The sequence below is a fragment of the Sitophilus oryzae genome, unplaced genomic scaffold, assembly GCF_002938485.1.
Source record: "Sitophilus oryzae breed Bouriz unplaced genomic scaffold, Soryzae_2.0 scaffold_942_pilon_pilon, whole genome shotgun sequence".
NCBI classification, from domain to species: Eukaryota; Metazoa; Arthropoda; class Insecta; order Coleoptera; family Curculionidae; genus Sitophilus; species Sitophilus oryzae.
Window position 1 is genome coordinate 259,186 of NW_022147575.1, and position 25,015 is coordinate 284,200.

Here is a 25,015-nt window from a genome sequence, read left to right on the forward strand (position 1 = left end):
GTTTGAAGTGGTCAGAATTAAAATGGATCAAGTCCAATTTCCTACTATTTTAAGAGATTTTTAAAAGGAATACAAAAATTTTAAAAATGGAAGCAATTAAAAAACGTACGAGAAGTTTTTAACTTACCCTCGCTGTTAAAACCCTTGCGAAAGTACTATTTTATCTACTATTTTTGATAGATATAAGGCAATTTTAACAGTTGCTATGGAAAAAAATATAATAAAGCACTGTGTCAAGTTTTCTTCACCAGCTTGTTTAATTTTAATTAAGTAACATATAAAAACTTTAACTCTCATTTTCTCCATAATTATCTTTTAGGACATGATCCAGTTCACTTCTCAACCCCTCATTTGCAAATCATTTTAGTTCCAGTGATGATGCATCATTGTGATAATTTTAACTTAATCCATCCACAATCATTTCTGTATTCTAAATTATTAATTTTGATACATTTCGAGGTTCTAAATGCCATCTAACATTTATTTATGGGTTCTACAATTATAATTTAATATATTAGGTTATGGTATCGCGAAATCTGTTGAGCTTCATGGAGGAAGAAGGCTTCGACCCGTTACAGAACACGAAGCGTCGTTCCTGGGACGACGAGTACGTTCTCAAACGTCAGTTCAGCGCTCTCATTCCGGCTTTCGACCCCAGACCCGGTCGTACGAACATAAACCAAACCAGCGACCTAGAAATACCTCCGCCGGGCTACGAAGGGACTCCCGCCGCCTCTGAGCATGAGCTCTTGCCGCAGCCCAAGTTGCAACTGGTGCTGAAGGGTCCCAGTATGCCCGGCATCAACGATGTCGAGATTGAGCTGAACAATCCGTCTTGGACGATATTCAGGGCTGTGCAGGAACTGATGCAGTTGGCAGAGTTCTCGTCCAAACAGGAGAAATTGAAGAGGCTGTGGGAACCGACTTACATGTAAGTATCATTTAGAGAGTTTCTCATGTCTGTAAATTCAGTAGAATGTTTAGTTTACAGCTGTTTTTCAATAAATACTAAAAAAAAACTAAACGGAATCGTTACTCTTCGTCGACAAATTTGTATTTTTGACAGTATTATAAATCTAAAGATATTGTGTCGGAACTTGAATTACAATAAGATTATGACGAATCTTGGAAGAGACTTCAAAAATAATTATAGAATGTTCAGCCATCACTCAAAGTCATGTCATATATTGTCAAACTCTCTCAATCACTTGACTACCAGATGAGGGAGACTGGTGACGTCATTACGGCATTTCGTAAATTACTGCATATTCTTTTTAGTAATTGTCATTTGATTTGGTGTTATAATTTTATTGACGGAGACATCGATCAATATCAAAATTAAAATTTGATTGTTGCTGTAAAACAAAATTCAAATTTTTTTATTGCAAAAATGCCTCAAATATTTAACCTAAAATGAATAAGAGCTCATTGCTAAGCTTATACATTATTTTTCTCGAGAAAGGGACGCTGGTAGAACACTTCTTGTGTGGACGCCGTATATGAAGTAAATACAAAGCAAAGGTGTAATATTCCTATGTAAAATACAAATTGATAGCGTTTTAAAATAATATAGCGAGTTGCTGATGCTTTAGAAATAGGAATTTCAACAGTTCAAAGGATTGGAATTAAAGGAATCATAACTGATGAAGAGTTCAAGAAAAAATTAATAAACACCGAAAAAAAAACGGAACTCGCTCAATCAATAATATAGGAACATACTTAAATTTTCTAAACAATATGAACTGATCTCAGACATACCCTAAAACTCATATTTGACATATAATGATGACGTAACTGTGAATGATGGATGAACAGTCTTTATTATTTGTATTATTAAATAATTAAATAAATTTGATTGTTTTTTTAGAAATATAATTTTTACTTAATTTTAAACATTAACGTTTATTAGTTTAACCTAAAACAAAACTAGCATAACTCTTTAACATCTTTTTCCCTTACGAAAATATCTAGGATCGTCTATAGAGAAATCAAGGACGATAGCCAAAATGAAACGGAAGAAGGCAGAGCCACGCCGATCGCTAGTCAGTTTTCGCGCAGTGGTGCCAGCTCCGTCGCTGGTAACTCTCTTTCACCCTCAACTCCCGTTCCTGGAACTCCTTCAGTGTCCAGCTGCACGGTGGAGGACGTCTTGCAGTTGTTAAGGCACTTGTTCGTCATCACAACGTCGAAGAGTAAACAACTGGATCTCAACGCGTTAGACTACGCGGAACTTCCGCATGAACTGTATTCCAGCAAAAAGATTACAAATAAATTGTTGCAGGTCAGTAATGGGTGGAAAACACATTTGCTACGCTCTTCTTATGAGAAAGAGCAAATCTATTATAAGACTATATTGTTCGTAAGGAACAGAAATTGAAGCTAAATTTTTGAGATGGAGCTGTACAAAATCCACATATAGGGAAATTAAAATAACTTTGGTTGCACATCATAATACGACCACCAGCAAACTCCATAAGACGACGCATGGTGTCATTGATGACGTTCAACGGAAGTTATTCCAATTTTCCTATAGTCGGTACTTTTCGTTCCTAACCTAACCTAACAGCTTTGAACTAGCAAGCGTGAGAACTGCTTCGCGATTAGTTGATTTATTTCATACTAACTAATAGAAGTAGTTTTCTACGTTTCTATCTACCACGTAAATCAATTTAGCGTATGACTGTTCGCGACTTTACTTGTAAATCGTCCCATTGCTGCCAAAAGTCACTAACTTACTTTTTATTACTTCCGAGAAAAATGCGTCTAATCGATTCGATAAATCGATTCTCCGATTCAAAACATAGTTAGTGATTGAATTTGGTTGTTCGGAAAAATGTTAGTTAGTGACTTTTGGCAGCAATAGCACGAAATTTAAATTTAATCTCTGACATATTTAAACAAAAACAAGAAACGGATAGATGTGATGAATATCTAAAATAACAGGTTGAAATAATGCCATATATTATAGGTTATTAATATTTAGAATTTAAAATAGTGCGTGGGCAGATCACAGCGTTCAGCGATGAAGTAGACGAATCAGATCGTTTTATATGGCGCGTGCGCACGAAAATCCTGTTGAACGAAAAGGATAGACGTGTGCAAGATTGATATTCTTATTTATTTTCTTTGGCTTCATTTTCTAATCATTGTGTATATGCGGTACTAGCAATATAGTCTTATAATCTATTTGAGAAAGAGAAAGAAATATACTTTTATCTTGAATTTTGAGACCAACTTTAAGCATTTATTTCGCAGCAAATCCAAGATCCTCTGGTCCTATCCAGCTCGAGCCTGCCCGCCTGGTGTGAAGAACTGAACCACTCTTGCCCCTTCCTGTTTCCCTTCGAGACGCGCCAGCTGTACTTCAACTGCACGGCGTTCGGTGCGTCGCGCAGCATCGTCTGGCTCCAGGCGCAGCGGGACGTCACGGTGGAGCGACAGCGCACGCCTGGCCTGTCGCCGCGCAGAGACGATCCGCACGAATTTCGCGTGGGTAGGCTCAAGCACGAAAGGGTGAAAGTCCCTAGAAGCGAATACTTGCTTGATTGGGCGGTGCAAGTGATGAAAGTCCATTCCGGTCGCAAGTCCATCCTGGAGGTGGAGTTTGCGGGAGAGGAGGGTACGGGGTTGGGACCTACCCTGGAGTTTTATGCGCTGGTGGCTGCGGAAGTGCAGAGGAGGGATTTGGGGATGTGGATCTGTGATGACGAGCTGAACAACGAGACCATTGATTTGGGAGAGGGGATGAAACCGCCGGGGTACTATGTGAGGAGGAGTTCTGGGCTGTTCCCGGCGCCTCTTGCTCAAATCTCGCCCATATGTGATAAGGTAGGAGAATAATGTAGTTATTTTCTAATATAGTCTATCTAGACGATTGTTAACGATTTTGAGGTCAATTCGTATTGTTTATAACATTTTAAGTACGTTCCGAAATTAGTTATTGAGCGCGTTTCAATTTTATTAATTTCAAGTAGGTATGTTTGTAAAAAATGTCTATACCTATGTGGCGGATTCATCTCCAAAAAAATCCTATATGGGTATTTCTCCATTGCAAGAAAATCTACAAAATAAAATAGTTATTTTTTGTAAACACTGCTGCGTTAATCCAACGGAGGCTACTTTTCAGCAGTTAGGTTTACTGATAAACAAATTTGCCTAACGAACAAAAAAATGCTTAACGTTTTGGAAAGTTTATCTCTTTCCGTCGTGCTTCGGAAGCAAAAAAAAATACAAAGAATCTACAAAATCGTTGACGTTCTATTAAAATCAGAACTTGTTTTCTTTAATTTTAAAAGAACGTCAACGGTTTTTGTAGACGTATCAGTTTAAAAAAAACTAAAATATTCTCGAATAGTTGCATTTAAATATTTTAAATGGTTTTTGTTTGCGACGACGGAAAGAGATAAACTTTCCGTAACATTAAGCATTGTTTTTTGTTCGTTATATAAATTTAACTGCGTTTAGTAAACTTAACTGCTGACAAGTAGTTTCCGTTGGATTAACGCAGCAGTGTTTACAAAAATAACTATATTATTTTGTAGATTTTCTTGCAGTGGCGAAATACCCATATAGGATTTTTTTGGAGAACATTATTTTAGTTACATTATTTTTTCAGGTTGTAAGATATTTCTGGTTCCTAGGAGTATTTTTGGCCAAAGTACTCCAAGACAACCGCTTAGTAGATCTCCCCTTGAGTAAAAGTTTTCTAAAGCTAATGTGTCACGGAGAAATCCAAAACACAGTCAACGAAAGAATCGGATTGGCTGGAGTAAAGAAAACTACAGAAGAAGACGTAATGACCTCAAGTTACATTTCAGAAGAGAGCGAAAAAGAGCTAGAATTCGATCCACCGAAGCTAGTAATAGAGGAGAAGAAACCTTGGTACAGTAGTATTCTGAACGAAGAAGATTTGTATGAAATTGATCCCGTAAGAGCGACATTCTTGAAGCAAATTCGCGAACTGGTCAAACAGAAGCAGAAGATCATGCAAGATCATACACTCTCGCCTGAAACTAAGTCACACCAAATCCAAAACCTCTCCTTGCAACACACTTCTGGACCTGTATCGCTTGAGGATTTAGCGTTATCATTCACCTACCTGCCCAGTTCGGAAGTCTACGGTTTCCAAAGTGTCAACCTGGTTCCAAATGGTGCAGACATCGAAGTGAGCATTGAGAACATCGAGGAGTATGCGGAGCTGACCACGAACTTCTGTTTGGAGCGGGGTATCTCCCGGCAATTGGAGGCGTTCCATAGGGGTTTTAGTGAGGTGTTTCCGATGGAGAAGTTAGCGGCGTTCAGTCCGGACGAGGTGGCTGTGATGTTGTGTGGAAACCAAAATCCCGAATGGACTAAGGAGGATCTGTTAAATTATACGGATCCGAAGTTGGGGTACACCAAAGAGAGGTGAGATAAAGTTTCATTTTGGACAGACTCTACAGTATGTCCCCAGATTGTTTTCACAAGAGCAAAAGCTTTTTTATTATTGACATTTTGAGAAAAATGCATTTTTCATAAACATTTTTGCTGGTTCTAAAATGGTTAATCCCTTTGTACTTTTCCAAATTTTCATACCGTTTTAGAGAAAATTAAGAAAAACATTTAGATATGGTTGAAGTCCTAAAAATTAAAAGGCGTTTCTATGGTAATATAATTTCGATTTCATTCCTTGATAGATCGTTATAATTAATTTTCATTAACGTCATATTTTGTAATGTTGTTAAAGTATTACATTTTCTGATAACTATTATCACCTTTTCTGTAGCATTGAACTAAATAAATTTTGTGCTTCTTAACAATTTAAAACAGCAAAAAATATGACGTTAATTATAATTCTGTCAATGATAATCTATCAGAGAATGAAAAAGAAATTATAATTCCATAGAAACGCGTTTTGACTTGTAGTATTAGGAAAAAATTCAACTAGATTTTCCTGTTTTTTTAATTTTCTGTAAAACGGTATGGAAATTTGGAAAAATTTAAACGGGATTAACCATTTTAGGACAAGCAAATTTTTTTTTATGAAGAATGAATTTTTCTCAAAATGTCAATAATAAAAAAGTTTTTCCTCTTGTAAAGACAGTCCAGGGACATACTGTAGTTAGTGTCCTACTACTAGACTATTAAAAAATTTTCCCCTATAATCATAAAAAAAATTAAAAAATGCTTCTTTATTATCTCAAAGTCAAAATAAACACACGATTTGTTTACATTTTTACTATCTTTTATACCGGGTCGTCTCAAAAGTATCTCACCTCTATAACTTTTTTTCTGATAAAAAAATTAGATTTGGTATGTTGGTTAGTATATGACATAAATTAGGATTGATTTACTTATTCAATTGTTTTTAGGCGCTTCCTGTTTCACCGGAAATTACTACAACTTTTGTTTTTTAAACCTCGTTATTTTTTACTTTATTCAATAGAATGACATATCGTATGTCAATTTTCGACATTTTCTCATATGGTTTATTTGAAATTGTAACATGCAGTTCATAACGACAATTTGACTTGAAATACCAAGTGTGTTGTACCAAATTATTTGTAAAAAAAGTTTTTTTCCAAATATGCTAATGAGCCACAATAGTTATAGAGTGTATATAAGGAACAATAGTTCAATTTGAAAAAATTGATATGATTAAAAACGATTTGTGCATCTTTTAAACGGCCAATGGACAAGACACGAAAAACATTAGATGATCAAATCTATTTTTCCAATGTTCCTTGATTCAAAATTAGTGTTTAGGGAATGCAATCCCGCAAATGCGGGATCCCTCTCAGATTCCGCGGGATCAAAGTTGCGGGATTTACCGTGCGGGATCTGCGGGATCGACACATTACTACTTGATAACCGAATCGATCTCCATCAAGATCAAACCGCTTCGTTCCGGGCGGATGCGTCGGCTCTCGGTTACGGCTGGGTTCCCTTACGGCTTGGCCATTAAAAATAAGTGAAACAAACAGGTTAGTTCTTAGATTTCTTTCTGGCGTATGTGCGTAAGTGTAGAAAAGCGTTTAACTAGTACTTGTGGGCAATTTCGTCAAATAAACTGCAGGACATAATTATCGGGACAAGCAAAATTTTAGGGTAAATTTAACGTTGAATATCTCTTGAACAAAAAAAGATTTTGGGATGCGGTTTGGACAAGGTTTTAGATGCATCTATTGTAATTAAGATGCTATGTGGTTTTCGAAAATATATTTTGCGAATTCTCGTATACAGGGTGTTTTATAAGAGTGAAAATTTGGTCAAGAATCTTTTTTACCGCAAATTTACAATTTTTAAAAAATCGACATTTTTACCAAGTACAACTAATCTGTAGTAAAATTAGAAAAAACAATTTGATCGGTTTTTTAATTTTTTTTTGTTTTAATACGACGTTTTTTCGAAAAATAAGCATTTTTAGTCATATGTCTGGTCCTAAATGGTATAAAAAGCTTGCATATGCAAAAAATTATATTGATATAGAGTGTATCTAAAAGCAGATAACTAACGCAAGTTAAAAAAAACTTCAACATCAGAATAATATTTTTATTTATAAAATAAGTAGATGAATTATAATAAAATTTAAGTTTATTTAATATTAAATATATTTTTTGAGCACCCTGTATACATCGGTCCAAATTTCTGTACAGCTAGTTTAAGATACACGCTATATCAATATATTGTGGGCCTATGCAAAATGTACAATGCCTTTTGTACCATTTAGGACCAAATGTATGACTGACTGACTGATTGTTTACAGTCCCGCAATTTTGCGGATCCGCGGGATTGATTGCTTTAATCCTGCGGGTTTGCGGGATTGAGATTTTGGTGCGGGATTGCATTCCCTATTAGTGTTTTTAACACAGCAATAGCACTCTAGATTGAAATTTAAAATACGATTTTTTTGTAGGTGAAAATGTCACAAGTTGACATGTGATATGTCGTTCTATTCAGAGCGTCATTTTATATATTGAATAATGTAAAAACCTACCGAGGGGTGCTATTTAAAAATCAAAAGTTGTAATAATTTCCGGTGAAACAGGAAGTGACTGAAAACAATAATATTGAATACTGCAATCGATCCTAATTTATGTCATATACTAATATTAACAAATTTCACTTTTGAAACGCACCCGGTATAGTAGCCTATAAAAACAAAAAATTAATCGTGTTGTGATTGTTTTAAAATTATTCTAAGTGATTGGTTTTTTAACTCAAATAAAAAAAACAGTATAAAATAAACAGAGTGAATTTTGGTATTCTGAGAATTTTTTTCAAATCATTGTGAAAACGTCTTTTTCTTAATTTCAGTCCGGGATTCCAGAGGTTTGTCAACGTTTTAGTTGACATGACCCCCGAAGAACGCAAAGCCTTCCTCCAGTTCACCACTGGCTGTAGCTCCCTCCCACCCGGCGGTCTAGCCAATCTCTACCCTCGCTTGACCGTCGTACGAAAAGTGGACGCTGGGGAAGGATCCTACCCTTCGGTCAACACCTGCGTCCACTACCTGAAACTACCTGAATACCCTACAGAGGAAATCCTGAAGGAACGCCTCCTGGCGGCAACAAAAGAACGAGGATTCCACTTGAATTAGAACATAAGAACAGAAAAGACAAAAAAAATATGTTTATTTTGCCTAAATCTCCTATTTCTCGTCCCCCTTGTAATAATAAAAAATTCTAGAGAAAGAATATAATATAACATTTAGAAAAAAATTGTATCTTGTTGCGCAGTAATAATCTGCGCAATCTACTTTGTATTTTGTAAATATATATATTGATTAATTTTGCAGACGCACTGATCTATGTATTTTTAATTTAATTTTTTGAGATATTTATTTCACCTAGTTAAAATATGAAGCAAAAAGAGGATAATATTTAAATAAATAAATGTACACAAAAGGAATTTTAATCTAATTTTTAGATCTGTCGTATGTAAGGAGCTAACATTGAACTTTTAGAAAAATTCTATTAGTCTGTATAATTAATGACCAAAAAAAAAAGATTAACTGAGATTGCCGAAAGAAAGAACTTGGAACAATAGATTGGTGATGTAATGAATGTGATGATTGATTTTTTTGCAATATAGAGTTATTATATATTACGAAACAAACTCGATATGACTAGTAACGCAATTTAGACAGATGGGTACATAAAGGGTTTTTTAGTCTTAAATTTGCTTTAATTAATTATTTTTTTGAGCTACTATCTATATTAAAATATGTGTTTATCTGATGTTAATAAAATTAGATGAATTAAAATAAAATGTTAGTTTTATTTCACATAAAATGGTCGCTACCGTCGAGAAAGAAGGTCAGGCAATTCTGACGTAAAAATCTTGAACGTCTGACGTAAAAATTTTGTACGTCTAACGTAAAAATCTTGTAAAAATCTTATACGTCTGACGTAAAAATCTTGTACGTCTGCCGTAAAAATTTTGTTCCTCTGACTTAAAAATCTTATACGTCTGACGTAAAATCTTGTACGTCTGACGTAAAAATCTTGTACCTCTAACGTAAAAATCTTGTACGTCTGACGTAAAAATCTTGTACTTCTGACGTAAAAATCTTGTACGTCTGACGTAAAAATCTTGTACCTCTGACAAAAATCTTATACGTCTGACGTAAAAATCTTGTACTTCTGACGTAAAAATCTTGTACGTCTGACTTAAAAAGCTTGTACGTTTGACGTAAAAATCTTGTACGTCTGACGTAAAAATCTTGTACGTCTAACGTAAAAATCTTGTACTTCTGACGTAAAAATCTGGTACGTCTGACGTAAAAATCTTGTAGCTCTGACATAAAAATCTTATACGTCTGACGTAAAAATCTTGTACTTCTGACGTAAAAATCTTGTACTTCTGACGTAAAAATCTTGTACGTCTGACGTAAAAATTTTGTACGTTTGACGTAAAAATCTTGTATGTCTGACGTAAAAATCTTGTTCCTGTGACATAAACATCTTGTTCCTGTGACATAAAAATCTTATACGTCTGACGTAAAAATCTTGTACTTCTGACGTAAAAATCTTGTACCTCTGACATAAAAATCTTATACGTCTGACGTAAAAATCTGGTACTTCTGACGTAAAAATCTTGTACGTCTGACGTAAAAATTTTGTACGTCTAACGTAAAAATCTTGTACGTTTGACGTAAAAATCTTGTACGTCTGACGTAAAAATCTTGTACCTGACAAAAATCTTATACGTCTGACGTAAAAATCTTGTACGTCTGACATAAAAATCTTGTTCCTCTGACATAAAAATCTTGTACCTCTGACATAAAAATCTTATACGTCTGACGTAAAAATCTTGTACTTCTGACGTAAAAATCTTGTACGTCTGACGTAAAAATCTTGTACGTCTGATGTAAAATTCTTGTACGTCTGACGTAAAAATCTTGTACGTCTAACGTAAAAATCTTGTACGTCTGAAGTAAAAATCTTATACGTCATCCAAGGAAGGTTAGGTCTTTTTTGTGACTGATACTTGCTGATACCGATCTGTGATTGTATTTTAAAATTTCATTTATTAACTTTACAGTAAAATCAATGTCTATCTAGTGTAGTCTTGTCAGGGAAGATTTCGACAGATTAGATTTTAAGAACTATAAATACCTAGTAGTCCAAGAAAATGAGCCTTTAAATACAAAGTTTTGATAAAAACTTGAATTTTTGATATGTTACTTTGAAGGATCTAAAAACGAATTGTGAAAGATTTTTTTTTTAAATTCACCCCCGAGAAGGGGTAAAATAAATAAATAAAATTATTTTTTCGAAATTTCGGAGAAACAGTAAGAACTAGAAGAAGAAGTTCTAATAATGTTAAGTTGTGGAGCGTCAAATTTTACATAGAAATGATCTCTATACTTTTTTTTTACTCGGATTAAAATTAACAGAGATAGGGTTGCTACAATGAGCAAAAAAGTATAGAGACAATTTTTAAGTAAAATTGGACGTTCTACAACTTTTATTTGAACTGTTTTTTTTTCTAGTTCTTACCGTTTCTCCGAAAAAAAAAGTTTTATTTATTTATTTCACCTCTTCTCGGGGGTGAATTTAATCAAATCTTTCACGATTCGTTTTTAAATCTTTCAAAGTAACTTGTATCAAAAATTCAAGTTTTTATCAAAACTTCGTATTAGAATTCTTCGTATTAGATAGATAAATAAAAAGACAAGTTAAAATTTTATCTGTAGTTATACCGAGTGCGTCTCAAAAGTGGCTCAACAACTTTTTTAATTTTTGAGATAGAAAAAATGAGATTTGGTATATGATATAAATTAGGATTGATTGGCGTATTCAATTGTTTTTGGTCACTTCTTGTTTCACCGCAAATGACTACAACTTTTTATTTTTAAAGGGCGCCATCGGTATATTTTTACTTGATTCAATAGAAAATGGCACTCTGAATAGAATTACATATCATATGTCAACTTTTGACATTTTCGCTAAAAAACGTATTTTAAATTTCTATCTAGAATGCACTGGCTGCGTTAAAAACACAAATTTTTAGTCAAGAAGCCTTGTAAAAATAGATTTGATTGTCCAATGTCTTTGGGTGGCCATTTTTTAATAAATTAAACAAGGGTGGCTCATTAACTTATTTGGAAAAAGCATTTTTTTACGAATAATTTGAATTAATTTTTAGTTATTTTTTTTTTGTACCACACACTGTATTATTGTCGTTATGAACCGCATGTTACAATTTCAAATAAACCATATGCGAAAATGTAAGAAATTGACATATGATATGTCATTCTATTCAGAGTATCATTTTCTATTGAATAAAGTAAAAGATAGCGAGGGTTCCATTTAAAAATCAAAAGTTGTAGTCATTTCCGCTGAAACAGGAAATGACCAAAAACAATTGAATATGTCAATTAATCCTAATTTATGTCATATACTAACATACCAAATCTCGTTTTTTTAATCTGAAAAAATAAAAAGTTATAAGGGGTTACCCACTTTTGAGACGCACCCGGTACAACTATAGATAATTTTTTTATATTGCTTAGATATCCAAAAAATGACATCCAGTTGGCTTGGAAATGACAATAGATAACATCCCCAACATATAATTTTACATACAAAATGATCTTCATATCCAAGCCATCTTCGACGCCGATTTTTTAGATCATACCGTCCTTAGGGTGCATCCACACTACCCCAGAAACGGCGTATCGGCGTAACGACCTTGAATAGATTTCCAGTAATTCTATTGGCCTATTGGCTGAAAAATTCATCTGCCAGAAATTTTATCTGTCAAAAATTTCAGCCAATAGAATTACTGGAAACCTATTCAAGGTCGTTACGCCGATACGTCGCTTGTAAGATAGTGTGGAGGCACCCTTAGGAGTAAATTCACTAGGCAGAGCACAGATTATATTTATAAACATAAACATTAGAATAAATCAGGACACCGAAAATTAACGCAATGAAAGCAAACCGAAGCAAACAATGGTCCTTATAAATATTATTTATTTTATATAAAAAATAAAACAATAAATCAGTCCCATTGTTTTAAATGTACATTTACTAGTTTTATGCTTAAGTTAAAATATGTTCAAAGTTTGGTTTTGAAAAATTGTTACCCTTTATCTCCTGTTTAGTCTGGAAGTTTGTTGTGGCATGGTATTTGCATTTGTTGCTGCACTAGGAATATGTTTGTTATTGCCAATAATTTTGCTAAAAAACGTATTAGCAACTGCAATAACTGGAGTGAATAACTGTAGATGAATATCACTAGAAAAAAAAAATTACTTTAAACCTTACATTTGCATTAACTTAACAAGGTTACCTAGCATCAGTGACTGGACTAGCTTCGTTTCCACTCAGAATAAAGAAAGGGAACAAAATAGAAAAGACACAACCGCTAAAAAGAAAAAAACTTACTATAGTTCTCACACAGGTTTTTCTATACCACTTACCTTACAACCCATGAATCAGAGAGCTGGGTAAAAATCGTCAATGGCAGTCCAAAACCTACAAAATAGGGCCAGTGGTTCTCTATGAAAGCCAGTCTCTCATGCAATTTCCAGCCCATATTAAACCACTTATACTCAAAAGAATACAGTGAATATAATAAGGACATTTGTACCACATACAATATATATCCCACTGGATATATTGGTATATAACTAGTCAAACTTGCTTGTAGCAAGAATAAAAATTGTACAAATATGCTAAAAATTGAATCGGCAAACAATTCACTGATGCTTGGAAAAGCTACAGGCCTACCCCTACTGTATCTGTATGCTGAATCAGCAATATCCTAAAAAAATATTTCCTATAATCATAAAATAAATAAAAAAACGTGTCTTTATTACCTGAAACCAGAAGGCATTTATAACTCTACTTAAAAAGAATAACGGCACCAGCCAAAAAGACCTATAAACTAACAGAACAATATATTCTATCCACGACCACACTACCATCGTTACAAAAGCATCACTGCCAAACAAAACACTGAAAAACTTGTTTAGGCTGGGCAACAACAAACATTCAAATACAAAAACGCTGGCCAAAAATATGCCTCCATTTAAAGTTGCACATTGTAGTACTTTATGAATTACTTTAGAGTCTCTAAAAATGACAGACATATAGATAAGACAGAACTGAAGATTCTAAAGTACTTACTCTTGTTTTCGTTGATGTGGATGGGGCGAAGGTTCTCTTTCTATGTGCTTTTGTCTAATGGTAGGACTGTGCCTATTTTGTTTCCGTTCATTTATTTCTTTATCTAAATAACAAATTACACTCATTCCCTTAAAACTATGGTAAATGCCCTTTAGTAGGGCAGAAGATATTGCCTAAAATAAGATTAAATATAAATAATCACAAAAATATCCTTCAATTTTAACTTACGTTTAAACCCATTTAACTAAAAAAAGAGTTGCTCCAAAGGAATACTAATGAAGGCATGATCTGAATCAATGAAATTAAATTACGTCTGAACTATTTGAAGTTTGAATTTTAATGTAATTGATAATAAAATTACATATTTCTTTGTGATTTTCCTTGTTATTATTTTGGGCTTTACTAACTTCAAGCGTGTTTTCTTCTTTTAAGTTTTATGGCCTAAGCTGGCTGGACTATACGGCTGAGTGAGATAAAGAAGTTGCTAGGCCGGATAGTTCTAGTTGATTAGGCCTTTAAATCAATTAAAAAAGAAAAGGAGGAAAGTAGGAAAATAAGTCCGGCTGTATAGTCCTAGCAGCTTAGACAGTAAAACCAATCAAGAAGAAGTCCAATTAGTTAGGTTAGCCCTGGCAGCTGTGGCCATTTAACGATATACAACAGAAAAAATGGTTATGTGTTATATGAATATTTTTTTATTTTTTTAAAAAATATTGTTTTTAATTAATATCATTACTAAGTTATTTCGTAACAAAAAGAAATGGTTATTTATGGCATTTATATTGTTTCAAAGTCGGGAGGCTTGATTTTTAACTATGATCATACATTACCCAAAATCGAGTCAGAAAAAAGATTTTCTTACCCCTTAGACATCAAACTCAGCTACGAAAACAAGAAAGTTTCTGTTGAATTTGGTCAAAGAGAAGGTTTACACGGTATGTATTATATATAAATGATAAATACTTGTAAGAAGTAGTGTTTTTTATAGTGGGACATGTTCTGTATGCTGTTAATGGAGTTCCAGTTACCGGCAGACAGCTAGACGATGGAAGGGAAGTATCAGAAGTAATAGAAAACAAAGAAAACTACCCGTTAACTTTAAAATTCGGTCGCCCTAAGATGACAACCAATGAGAAAATATTCCTAGCTAGCATGTTCTATCCGTTATTCGCAATAGCTAGTCAGTTGAGTCCTGAACCAAAAAGCTCGGGTATAGAAGTGTTAGAAGCCGATACATTTAAGTTGCACTGCTTTCAAACACTTACTGGCGTTAAAGTAATGATTATTGTTGATAAAACGCAGATTGGTACTGAGGTTTTACTGAAGAAAGTGTATGAACTTTATGCAGATTATGCTTTGAAAAATCCTTTTTATTCCCTTGAAATGCCGATTAGGTGCGAATTATTTGATACTAATTTAAAAAGTATGTTGGAACAGGTGGATAAGAATGGCATTGCCAGTATTTAAATAGTGGAGTATTATAAATTAATTACTGTTATATAAGTTTTATATTTTTATTATTGATATTTTTGAGCTATTTATTTGTAAATATATGTTTATTTTTAAATAATAGTTTTTAAATCATATAAGCAGCACCAGCAGATGCTGATGATTTCCCATATACTGCTGACATTTCCCATATAAATTTACATACAAAAAGGCATTTGAACAAAATTGTAAAATAACAATAATAAACATAAAAATAACATAATAGTGAATATTATTTTGAAATGACTGAAATTAAAAAATTGTTTATTTTGTTGGTATTTTGTCATTCCAGAAATTGATACGCGTGCCAGAATAACTAATAAGTCAATATTTTTAGTCCAAAGATCTAAGAAATACCCACGTTTGTTTAAAGGAAGTTTGAGATCGGTAGGAATAAAAAAATATATAATTTATTTAGGCGCCACTGTGGTATGCGTTCCTTGTTACCTCCCGGCCTAATAGAATGATTTAACTATTTTTAATGTCTAAATTCGTAGAAAACTGACAAATATTTTCTAAATTTAAATTAATTTGCAAGCACACATGTTATTTTTTATTTAGATTTTAAGAGAGGAAATGAGCTGTCGAGAAATATGCAAAAATAAATTAAAAAATAAGTGTGCCACATTGTTTTCTGTTTAAGTTTGAAGACATTTTAAAAAAGACTAATGTATTCATATAATTTACTAAAAAAGTAGACTTATTTTGCTATAAATATCCTAATCTTAAATCATACAGGATGTTCAAAATTCTACGCGGATATAATCTTTCTAAAATATAAAATAATTTTTTTTTTCGTTTTTTTAATACCCTGTATATTATTTTTTATTAGATAGAGAATTAAAAAAGTAAGTACATATATCATCTAAAGTAAATAGTAAATACCTAATATAGTTTTGATTTCAGGATAGTTATTCTTTGTATTTTTAATATTTATTTTAAGAGAGGATAAAAAATATATATATTTTTTATTTATTTATTAAATATATCTGAAACTATCGAAATATAGTTACTCAGATCTTAACATTATGCAAAATGATCTGAAAGGAAGCCAAAAATTCTATAATATACGGGGTGTTCTATTTGAAAAAAAATCATCCCGACTCACACGCTGTTTTGAGCCACCCTGTAGAAGTTAAAATATTTTCCTGAAATAAATCCTCGTACATACTTTATTATTTATTGCTATTATTTATTAGCCTTTATACTTTGCACTTTAACAAAATTCTCAAATTTTTTATTCTAGGAGCTACAGATGCCCGGCGACGCACTATTGCCGGGCCCTGTATTTCCGCGCTATATTCCTAGATAATATTTTCTGTTTTTTTTTCGAAAACGAAACTTCTATCGATGATAATACTTCTTTAATAAACCTACTATTCAGCCCTGTTGAAGTATCTCTTAAAAAGAGACCTATATGCGAAGAAAATGTCCAAAAATCGACGCATATCGACGTATATATTCCCGAGAATTCCGGTGATTCACCACTTTTACCGGCGCCTGGTTCATTCAAATAAATCGCCTTCCCTCATCAGCTTCAGTGTTGAGCGGCGAACTAATCGGTAAAGACAGCTTTCTTCGGTTCAGTAGTGCTTCGGTACTTCAAAGTGTAAAACCCGATCATAATTATGGGATTATGGACGAAAAAAAGTTCGAAGAACACCCAAAAAATGTTTTTGTGTCGGAAAAACAACTTTATAATAACATAGTTTGTGAAAATATAATTAAAGAACATTCAGTGCCGCACGAAGATATTCTGGACAGAGCAGAAAATCATCCTGGATCTCCAAAAAAGCAATTTGAAGATGAAATTCCTAACTCAGACCAGAATTTCAGCGATTTTCTTCATTCCAATTTGTCAAAATATACTAAAAGACATTTAGAATCATACCAGAGCAATCTAAACCACATAGAAGTACCGGAAAATGATTTAGGGTCACCAGAAACCCTTCCTATAGATAAAGAACCTACCCTATACAAAAGTTTTCATGATTTCAAATGCGGTAATACAGATACAAAAACTTGTAAACTGTATAAAGAACATTCAGACAAATCAGTAGCACATGAAGATTACTGTAGAACATCGAACAAACCTTTTCAAGATAATTTATTTTGCTCTAACTTTGAAAACCCTTCAAATTCTGGTTTAAAACCTTTAGGAATCAAGGAATATTCATCTCCAAGACCTTTATTACTTCACCAGAGCAGCCTGGATAGCCTAACAGTACAAAAAACTACTAGTTTTAGCCAATTTTTTCAAACAAAACTTCCAGAGTCATCAAAAATAATTAAAAGCGATACAGGACTTGGTGAGAATTTACAGAAAAGTTCGATATTTGATGATAAAGATGGTCTTTCAACATCTCTGGGTGATTTTTTTGATCCCAGTTCATCACAATCGTCAATATTTGACGGAACTGAATCTGAAACTTACAAAACTTTGAGAAAAAGTATCAGTAAAGATAGCAGTGATGAGATTTCGGTGTTTTCGCCTTATAAAGTCATCTCCGATGAAACGTTGGATCTTATTTTATCTGGAACGGAAAGGTTTCTGCAAATTAGGTCACCCGAATGTGCTGAAACGCAATTGAGCGGGATTTGTGAGCATGAGAATGAGGACGGTGCTTTTGAAAAGCAAGAAACGTCGGGTCCTGAGAGTGGAGATGTTGAGTCTGATAATGAGGTAGATGATGAGATGGTGCTAGTTCCTTCTGGTAAGTAAATAGAAGAATAGTTTTGTTTTATAATTAACTAGCGTGTACCAGCGACTTCGTTCGCGTCGAATTAAACATTTGTAATGGTGATGATAAAGCAAAGCAAGAATTTCCCTTAACATACAAACTGGATAAAATTTTCTCACATTTATGTCAGCATGAGAAAAAACAATATGGCGATATTATTATATAACTTGGTAATATTTGAGGGGTAGTTTGTAGTTAGTGAGAGGCGTTTTCACCCCCTTGGAATTTGAGATTCGAGAAACCCCTCCTTATGGAACCTCTACATGCCACAATCAATCCGTTTGCCAAAAACCAGCTTTAAACGGCAAGCAGTTTAAGCAGAATCGTGATTATTCAATGGTCATATTTTATGAAACACCCTGTATAAATTTATAAAAAATCTTAAAATATGTAAAACAACAAAATAAAATATACGTGTTTAAGAGTTTTTCCGAAAAACTCACCGGTTTTTAAATAAAAAATATTTGAGGGATAGTTTCACCCCCTTAGAATTCGAGTTTCAAAAAATCCCTTCTTATCGAAACTCTACACCCTAAAGTCAATCTGTTTTCCAAAAATCAGCTTTTTATGTTAAGCGCTTTAGGCAGGATCGTGAGTAATCAATGACCAGATTTTTCGAAACACCCTGTATACATTTTTAAAAAATTCTATTTTCGTATTGTAACGGAATTTTAAATAGTTTCTTTATTTTCGAGAAAATTTAGTCCAAACATAAGGAATATTTTGTTGATGTTTGACCATCAAAATCTTACAAACATCTCTTGAAATTATTGTTCAATACTGATTTAACTCCTATAATTTTACATGTTTATTTATTATTCTCTAATTTAGAGAATTATTTATTATTCTCTAATTTAGAAAAATATTTGAGCCTTTAACTTTAACCATTAATAATGCACTTTCACTCATCTAAACCAGTAAGATTCTTAGAATTCTGATATTATCCTAATTATGATTATCTACTATTTCCTTAATAGTTATAGATATTGTTCTTGCTCTTGGCGCCTAAGGCACAGACGTAACTGTAATAATACAAGTTGTTTTAATATATGTATAAACTTATACATTTTATAAATAGCTAAATAAATTTATTTACAAAGACTTAATGTAAACAAACATCCTAAAAAGTTCGTTAAAAAACGAATAAAAATATTTTTTTAGTCAACGCTATTTGAAGACGTCTATTCAACTTTATGGTGAATGCGCAAGGAACAGGATATACATGACGTATATTTTAGCTAGAAAATTTACACGTCATGTATGTATCTAATTTTCATTTTAATTTTAAAATTAGTATTATAATTCTTTGAATTTGGAGGAAGGGAAAATATACTGAGTACATTCATATCTTCTTCCTTGTAAATATCTTTTAGTAATATGTTTTTTTCGTGTTATGACGACAAGTATGATGCGTCCAAAGCATATTAGGAAATAAAAAAGTTCGTTAGTCAATATTAATAATCACGATTATAGTAAGGCTAGAAGTTAATAATTTTGGGAAGTGAATTATTCATTGAGAAGTACCATGCACTTTGCTCCATCTCATTCAAGTTTAAAAGAGTGAATCACCGCCAGTCAGTGGTGTAACATTAGGGAAATCATAGTTACATTACATCAGAATTGTTATTGAATTTTTGATATACATAAGTTTCTTTTGAGATAGTGTGGCTAGAAGCTAGGGGATGAAGGAAATTAAAAAAAAATATAAGTTGCTGAAAAATTAATATGTATATTTAACATTTTTATTCAACTTGTTTGGAAAATTATAAATTTCAGTTAAGATTTTTTTTAAATTCACACCGAGAAGGGGTAAAAAATATAGATAAAATGTTTTTTTCCAAATTTAAGAGAAACGGTAAGAACTTTGAAAAATATTTCAAATTGTGAAAAATTGTGAAAAAAAATAAGTCGATCTAAAAGTGGATAAAAAAATGGGTCCAAAAATGACAAAAATGTGGACATGAAACTTCGTAAACTTTGAAAAAATGGGAAATTTTAAAAATTATCTGCGAATGAGTACTGCAAATTCTTGTTAAAAAGTTTCCCAGCTCTTGATAAGGTTGCATTTTACACATTTTTGTTTAAGAGTCCATTTTACTGGCTAGGTATTTAAGGTATTTTTAGACAAATGAAGAAGGAAATTAGAGATAAAGGATTATACTATATCCGTATTGTAGCACATTTTTAGCCAACTTCTTTATTTGTAAGATTTTGATGGTCAAACATCAACAAAATATTCCTTATGTTTGGACTAAATTTTCTCGAAAATAAAGAAATTATTTAAAATTCCGTTACAATACGAAAATAGATTGAAGTTTTGTGATTACAGTGATATATAATTTATATGGTTTTGTAACAAATTGCTCGCTATTTTATGGCAAATGCTGAAGCTCTGCAAACCATAATCAAGCCTAAATCCAAACCACGTGTGTTTGGAATTTTGGATGTGGCTTAACACGACAGGATCGGGATAAGCCTTAGGCAGATTTCTGAAATATAATGTTACGGATTCCGTGGGTACACTAATTTAAACTCACGATAAAATACTTAACAATTTATTTTTTTTCTCACTCTGTACACACAACACACAACTTATACTATTTACAACACAATTTATGCAACAACTATTACTCTAACAGTACTGGCACCTTCGCCAATTAATTCACAATTTAAAGCGCGGTACATCAAACTTCAGACTGTCAACTGCCAAAGCGCGGGCCTTTATATACCCCTTGGCGAGTGTTTTTGGAGCGAAAGAATTCTGTAATTTTCTTTTACTTTCTGGCGAATTCGCCAAGTTTCTCAATGCACGTTGTGGTTATGTAGCAGTAATGCAGTTATGCAACCAGTAATACAGTTTAGCGCTACATATACCTTGACAATAATATATATTACCTTCGGCCACACACCCTCTTTACCCGACCCCTGAGAGCGACCCGCACAGTACAGCGTAATAGACTGTTAATGAAAAATATTGTCAAGGTGTATGTGGCGACATCTGTATGAGAAGTGAATAAACCGCAAGTGTATTGCTGCTTGAGGACTATCTGAGGCAAATACGTTTAAATAAAATATACGACGGCCTCCCCATAAGAGCAATGAGAGGATTTACGTCCCAGTATTGAAGGAGGACAGAAAATGGAGTCGAATGTTCAAGACATAGGTTCATCCTTGTTTAGTCAAACCTCCTACAAACCAAGGATAGACTTATGTAGGAAATGCCTTCAAATTCTATAGCCATCCTTCAATATCGGGACAGGAATTTAAGCGGTACCCTCCGTATACTTTATTTTAAACGTATTTGATCTGAGGACATTGTTGTTGAGGCGCCATCTCTTAGCCAAGTAGAAAAGCGAATCAGGCGGCAATAGAATTTACTAGTAGGAGGCAGAATGCTACCGATAATTTTAGAAGGTTCCAGAAACAGTTGGTAGAGTAAATAAAGGCGCGCGATCGGTAGTTGGGAGTTTGAAATTTGAAAATACACTGTTTTAAATTGTGAATCGTGACAATTTGGCGAAGGATTTTTTTAAATAGTTAATTGTGTGTTTTAATCAGTATAAATTGTGTGTATAAAGTGAGAAAATAAATTCCTTAAGTATTTGTATCGTGAGTTTAAATTATTGGACCCACGGAATCCGTAACAATATAAAAAACAAAGGATCTCACCTCACAGCGCACACTAACAGGCAGATATTTAAAACGATTTATCACGTCGTCGGTACAAGACGTTCAAAAGTTCTAAAACTAAAGCGGCCTCTACCGTTATAGAGCACTAACTTGCAGGTAAATATGACGGATTGATCGGTAATAGGACAAATCTGCGAAAAATACCTCTCGTGTGTGTCCATCTAATTATATGGTTAGTCTATCTTTTAGATATGATATGATATATACATTTATCTTTTTTAGAAATAATTAATATCAGTAAAAATAAAATCCATTTAAAATATATTGTAATAGTAATATTATATTGATAGATATAATTGATTATTTTTTTCTTAACGCCGCCCCTGGTTACGTTTAGTAGTAAAATTTTCCCGCGTAGAATATAATCATCAAAGAACTGAATTCTCAGATCTCCGCGTTGGTCTACTTCATATTTCATTCGTTCGGCGTTTCAGGTTTATAATGGCCTTAGGCTATGCATATTTTTGGGTTTAATCACTACAGGTCCGCTGAGATTGTGTACTGTACAGGGTGTCCCATTTTCGTGTGTTTTATGGGGTTTCTCGTGTATGAGTTTATGAGATACAAAGATGCGGTTTTCACATAACTTTGCTGATTTTTTATGAAACTAAAAATGCTTCAACCAGATTTTTGTCCTAGTCCTCTTATTTTCTGAAATACAGGGCGAATTTGGAAAATTTGCATTTTTCGACTCCTTTGGTATCTCGGTTATCCTTTAACTTAGCGAATAGGTGAAACTGAGTTTCCTAGAGTTTTTCACGTAGAATCCAGTGGCGTAACTAGTTTTTCGCTGAGATCTAGGACAAATATTTATGTAGTATTCTATAATTTCATAAAAAAAGTATCTCTACTCATAAACGAGAAACTCAATAAAACACACGAAAATGGGACACCCTGTGCAGCAGGATATATACTCAAAAAGGTATAGGTTTTGTGCATTCTCTGCCGGTGCTGCCACCATCGGAGAATATCGTAAACAACTAGTATATACAAAATACATGGGATTAAATACCGAGTATACGAAAAATTTGTCATTTAATTATTCTAAAAGTGTGAGGAAGTATAATTTGTGAAAATTTTAAAAATAAAAATAAAAAAGTAAATATTTTGATATCTTCAGAAGGTCTAACTTGTATTATAATTTATTATTCCAACTAAAAAACTTTTTAGATGAGTTCAATTACTGTAGCGAGCATAGTTTTAATCAAGGGTTTTGCTAGTGGGGCGTAATTGGGGCTGTTTCGGCTATAACGAATTTTTTTAAAGGTACATAATTATAATTTTAGATTTAGAAGATGTTGATAAAACATTTAAGCACTAGTTGATCAAAAAAAGTATACCATTAATATTGCAAATTATATTTTATCCTCTCATAGTATAGTCTATTTAATTTTTTGATTATGTAACAAGCACTTTGATTACTCACTTGTTTCGTCGAACTGCTTGAATCCATTCTTGTTTTTGATTACATCGGTGTGAGAAATTATGAAGCTATAAAATGATGTTTTGGGAGAGTTGAATATCCGGGAAAGTTGAGTTATTGAATGTTATTGCACCCAAACAACGCCCTAATTACGCTCTCCTTTACGCGTTAACATATTTTGGGCAATTTTATTAACATTTGAAATTGTCACAACACAACAAGACGCCTAGATCGAATTTTTTTTTTCACTTATTTTTTACTACCCGAAACAGCGTTACATCACACAAACCTCGTACCTCAGTGTTTTTTAGTTTCAATACTGGACAGTAAACTCCTGTGGAACAGGCATATTAAGAACACTACCAGCAAAGCCATAAAGGCTCTCATGATATGCAGAAGACTGGCCGGAAATAGATGGGGCTGCTCCCCTAACATTTTGCGCTGGATGTATACCATGATAGTAAGACCCATGATTACTTATGGAGCCGTTGCCTGGTACACAAAACTAGAGCAAAGTCCAGAGACTAGCATGTGTTTGCATCACAGGAGCCATGAGAACCTGTCCAACAGCAGCAATGGAGGTCATTCTAGATCTAACACCACTGCACATTGTCATTGGTAGATATGCCAATGCGACAATGATTAGAATGGTCACTAACGGAATTAGTACTGGGAGAATTGTCAGATCAGGGGCTTGGAACACCCTCATAAAGGAAATACCATCCTGCAACTCCCAGTGGACGATATGCCAAGAACGTACAACTTTGAGAAACATCTCAATGTAGTATTGAGCAATAAAAAGGATTGGAAGAGCGAAACGCTTGCCCAGCAGTTAAAAAACCATACCATAACTTGGTATACTGATGCTTCCAAAACCAATACGGGAATAGGGATCGGAGTGTTTGGGCCGAAAGCTAAATACTCCGAACCAATGGGCACTTACCCTAGTATCCTACAGGCAGAAATCTACGCTATCGAAAGATGCGTACAACTTATCTTCGATAGGAACTATCGGAAACAAGAAATAGCCATCTTGTCTGATAGTCAAGCAGCGTTAAAAACGATCAACTCAGTATCAATCAATTCGAAATTGGTCAAAGAATGCATAGAGAAGCTGAATAAATTGGGCAAAGAAAACAAAGTCCTCCTACTCTGGGTGCCTGCTCACCAAGGGATAGAAGGCAATGAAAATCCAAATAATCTAGCTAGGAAAGGAGCGAACACTCCACTAACTGGACCAGAACCGTTCTGCTTTTCAAGTGGTAACCAACTCAAGGCGGAACTCAAGAACTTGGAAGATTCCATCCGCAACCTGGAATGGAAATCTTGCAACGGTCTAAGACACTCGAAGAAGTTTCTGAGGGCTTATGATCAAGAAAAATCACAGATCTTCCTGGGTCTGAGTAAGAACAATCTTCGGATTGTCACGGGGTTTTTAACAGGATACTGTCTCCTCAATGAACACCTCAGTAGATTGAAACTAAGAAGAAACTGCGAATGCAGATTCTGTGGGGAAGATGGGGAAACACCAGTACACCTCATCACTGAGTGCGCCGAGACGACAACCATTCGTGCCATGAATTTTGGTACGACTGATATTGGAGATGGAGAACTACCCTCTATAAAACCGTCCCAGATACTGGCTTTTGTCAAAGCCCTGGGACTGTATGATGAGTTATGATTCAAGAAAGGGGGACACAATGGATCTGTAAGGTCGAAGTGATTAACCCCCCTCCCACTCATTCTAAATTCTAAAAAAAATTCTAGTTTCAATAACTGCACTAGTAAAAAACCAAATACCTACTTAAATATTATGACAAAGCAACGATTTTATTATTTCAAATCGATCGACATAAACATTATTGTTGTTACTGTTTCAGATCCACTAGAGTGGCACAGTACTCATATCCAGTCTTGGCTGCGTTGGTGTTCCAAAACCTTTTCTTTGAAACCACCTCCAGATCATGAGAAGTTTCCTCAGACGGGAAGTGAATTGTGCGAATTGACCAGAATCCAACTTGAGGAACGATCTGATCAAAGAACTGGTAAGATGA

The 25,015-nt window shown here is 33.7% G+C and overlaps 4 protein-coding genes across 8 annotated transcripts in view; 3 read left to right on the forward strand and 1 right to left on the reverse strand.

Moving 5' to 3' along the window:
- Positions 1-8,986, forward strand: part of LOC115891005 (E3 ubiquitin-protein ligase HECTD1) — a 37,913-nt gene extending 28,927 nt beyond the window's left edge. For all 5 annotated transcript variants that reach the window (XM_030911392.1, XM_030911389.1, XM_030911390.1 and 2 more), the window contains 5 exons: positions 519-931; positions 1,972-2,281; positions 3,256-3,828; positions 4,616-5,406; positions 8,296-8,986. In XM_030911392.1, the coding sequence (XP_030767252.1) occupies positions 519-931; positions 1,972-2,281; positions 3,256-3,828; positions 4,616-5,406; positions 8,296-8,578 (2,370 nt within the window). In that variant the 3' untranslated portion in view covers positions 8,579-8,986. The remainder of the gene's footprint in view (positions 1-518; positions 932-1,971; positions 2,282-3,255; positions 3,829-4,615; positions 5,407-8,295) is intronic.
- A 3,458-nt stretch (positions 8,987-12,444) lies between these two features.
- On the reverse strand, positions 12,445-14,042 carry LOC115891000 (etoposide-induced protein 2.4 homolog). The gene is made up of 6 exons (XM_030911383.1): positions 13,848-14,042; positions 13,620-13,792; positions 13,310-13,565; positions 12,911-13,254; positions 12,781-12,855; positions 12,445-12,725 (listed from the first exon to the last, which is right to left on the reverse strand). Exons 1-6 carry the CDS (start codon positions 13,857-13,859, stop codon positions 12,578-12,580), a joined length of 1,008 nt encoding a protein of 335 aa, XP_030767243.1. The 5' UTR covers positions 13,860-14,042; the 3' UTR covers positions 12,445-12,577.
- A 222-nt stretch (positions 14,043-14,264) lies between these two features.
- On the forward strand, positions 14,265-15,183 carry LOC115891001 (trafficking protein particle complex subunit 4). The gene is made up of 2 exons (XM_030911384.1): positions 14,265-14,554; positions 14,608-15,183. Exons 1-2 carry the CDS (start codon positions 14,380-14,382, stop codon positions 15,084-15,086), a joined length of 654 nt encoding a protein of 217 aa, XP_030767244.1. The 5' UTR covers positions 14,265-14,379; the 3' UTR covers positions 15,087-15,183.
- Positions 15,184-16,637: 1,454 nt separating this feature from the next.
- LOC115890999 overlaps positions 16,638-25,015 on the forward strand; it is a 53,043-nt gene continuing 44,665 nt past the window's right edge. The window contains exons 1-2 of the mRNA XM_030911382.1: positions 16,638-17,821; positions 24,842-25,006. Coding sequence (XP_030767242.1) covers positions 16,744-17,821; positions 24,842-25,006 — 1,243 coding nt within the window. The 5' untranslated portion in view covers positions 16,638-16,743. The remainder of the gene's footprint in view (positions 17,822-24,841; positions 25,007-25,015) is intronic.

Bases quoted from the DNA above. Each gene is read 5' to 3' on its own strand.
- LOC115891000 (XM_030911383.1), bottom strand. The intron at 13,566-13,619 runs GTAAGTACTTTA...TGTCATTTTTAG, and splicing joins CCACATCAACGAAAACAAGA to AGACTCTAAAGTAATTCATA. The intron at 12,856-12,910 runs GTAAGTGGTATA...TTTTCTTTTTAG, and splicing joins TCTGATTCATGGGTTGTAAG to CGGTTGTGTCTTTTCTATTT.
- LOC115891001 (XM_030911384.1), top strand. From the start codon at position 14,380: ATGGTTATTTATGGCATTTATATTGTTTCAAAGTCGGGAGGCTTGATT. The intron at 14,555-14,607 runs GTATGTATTATA...TGTTTTTTATAG, and splicing joins TCAAAGAGAAGGTTTACACG to TGGGACATGTTCTGTATGCT.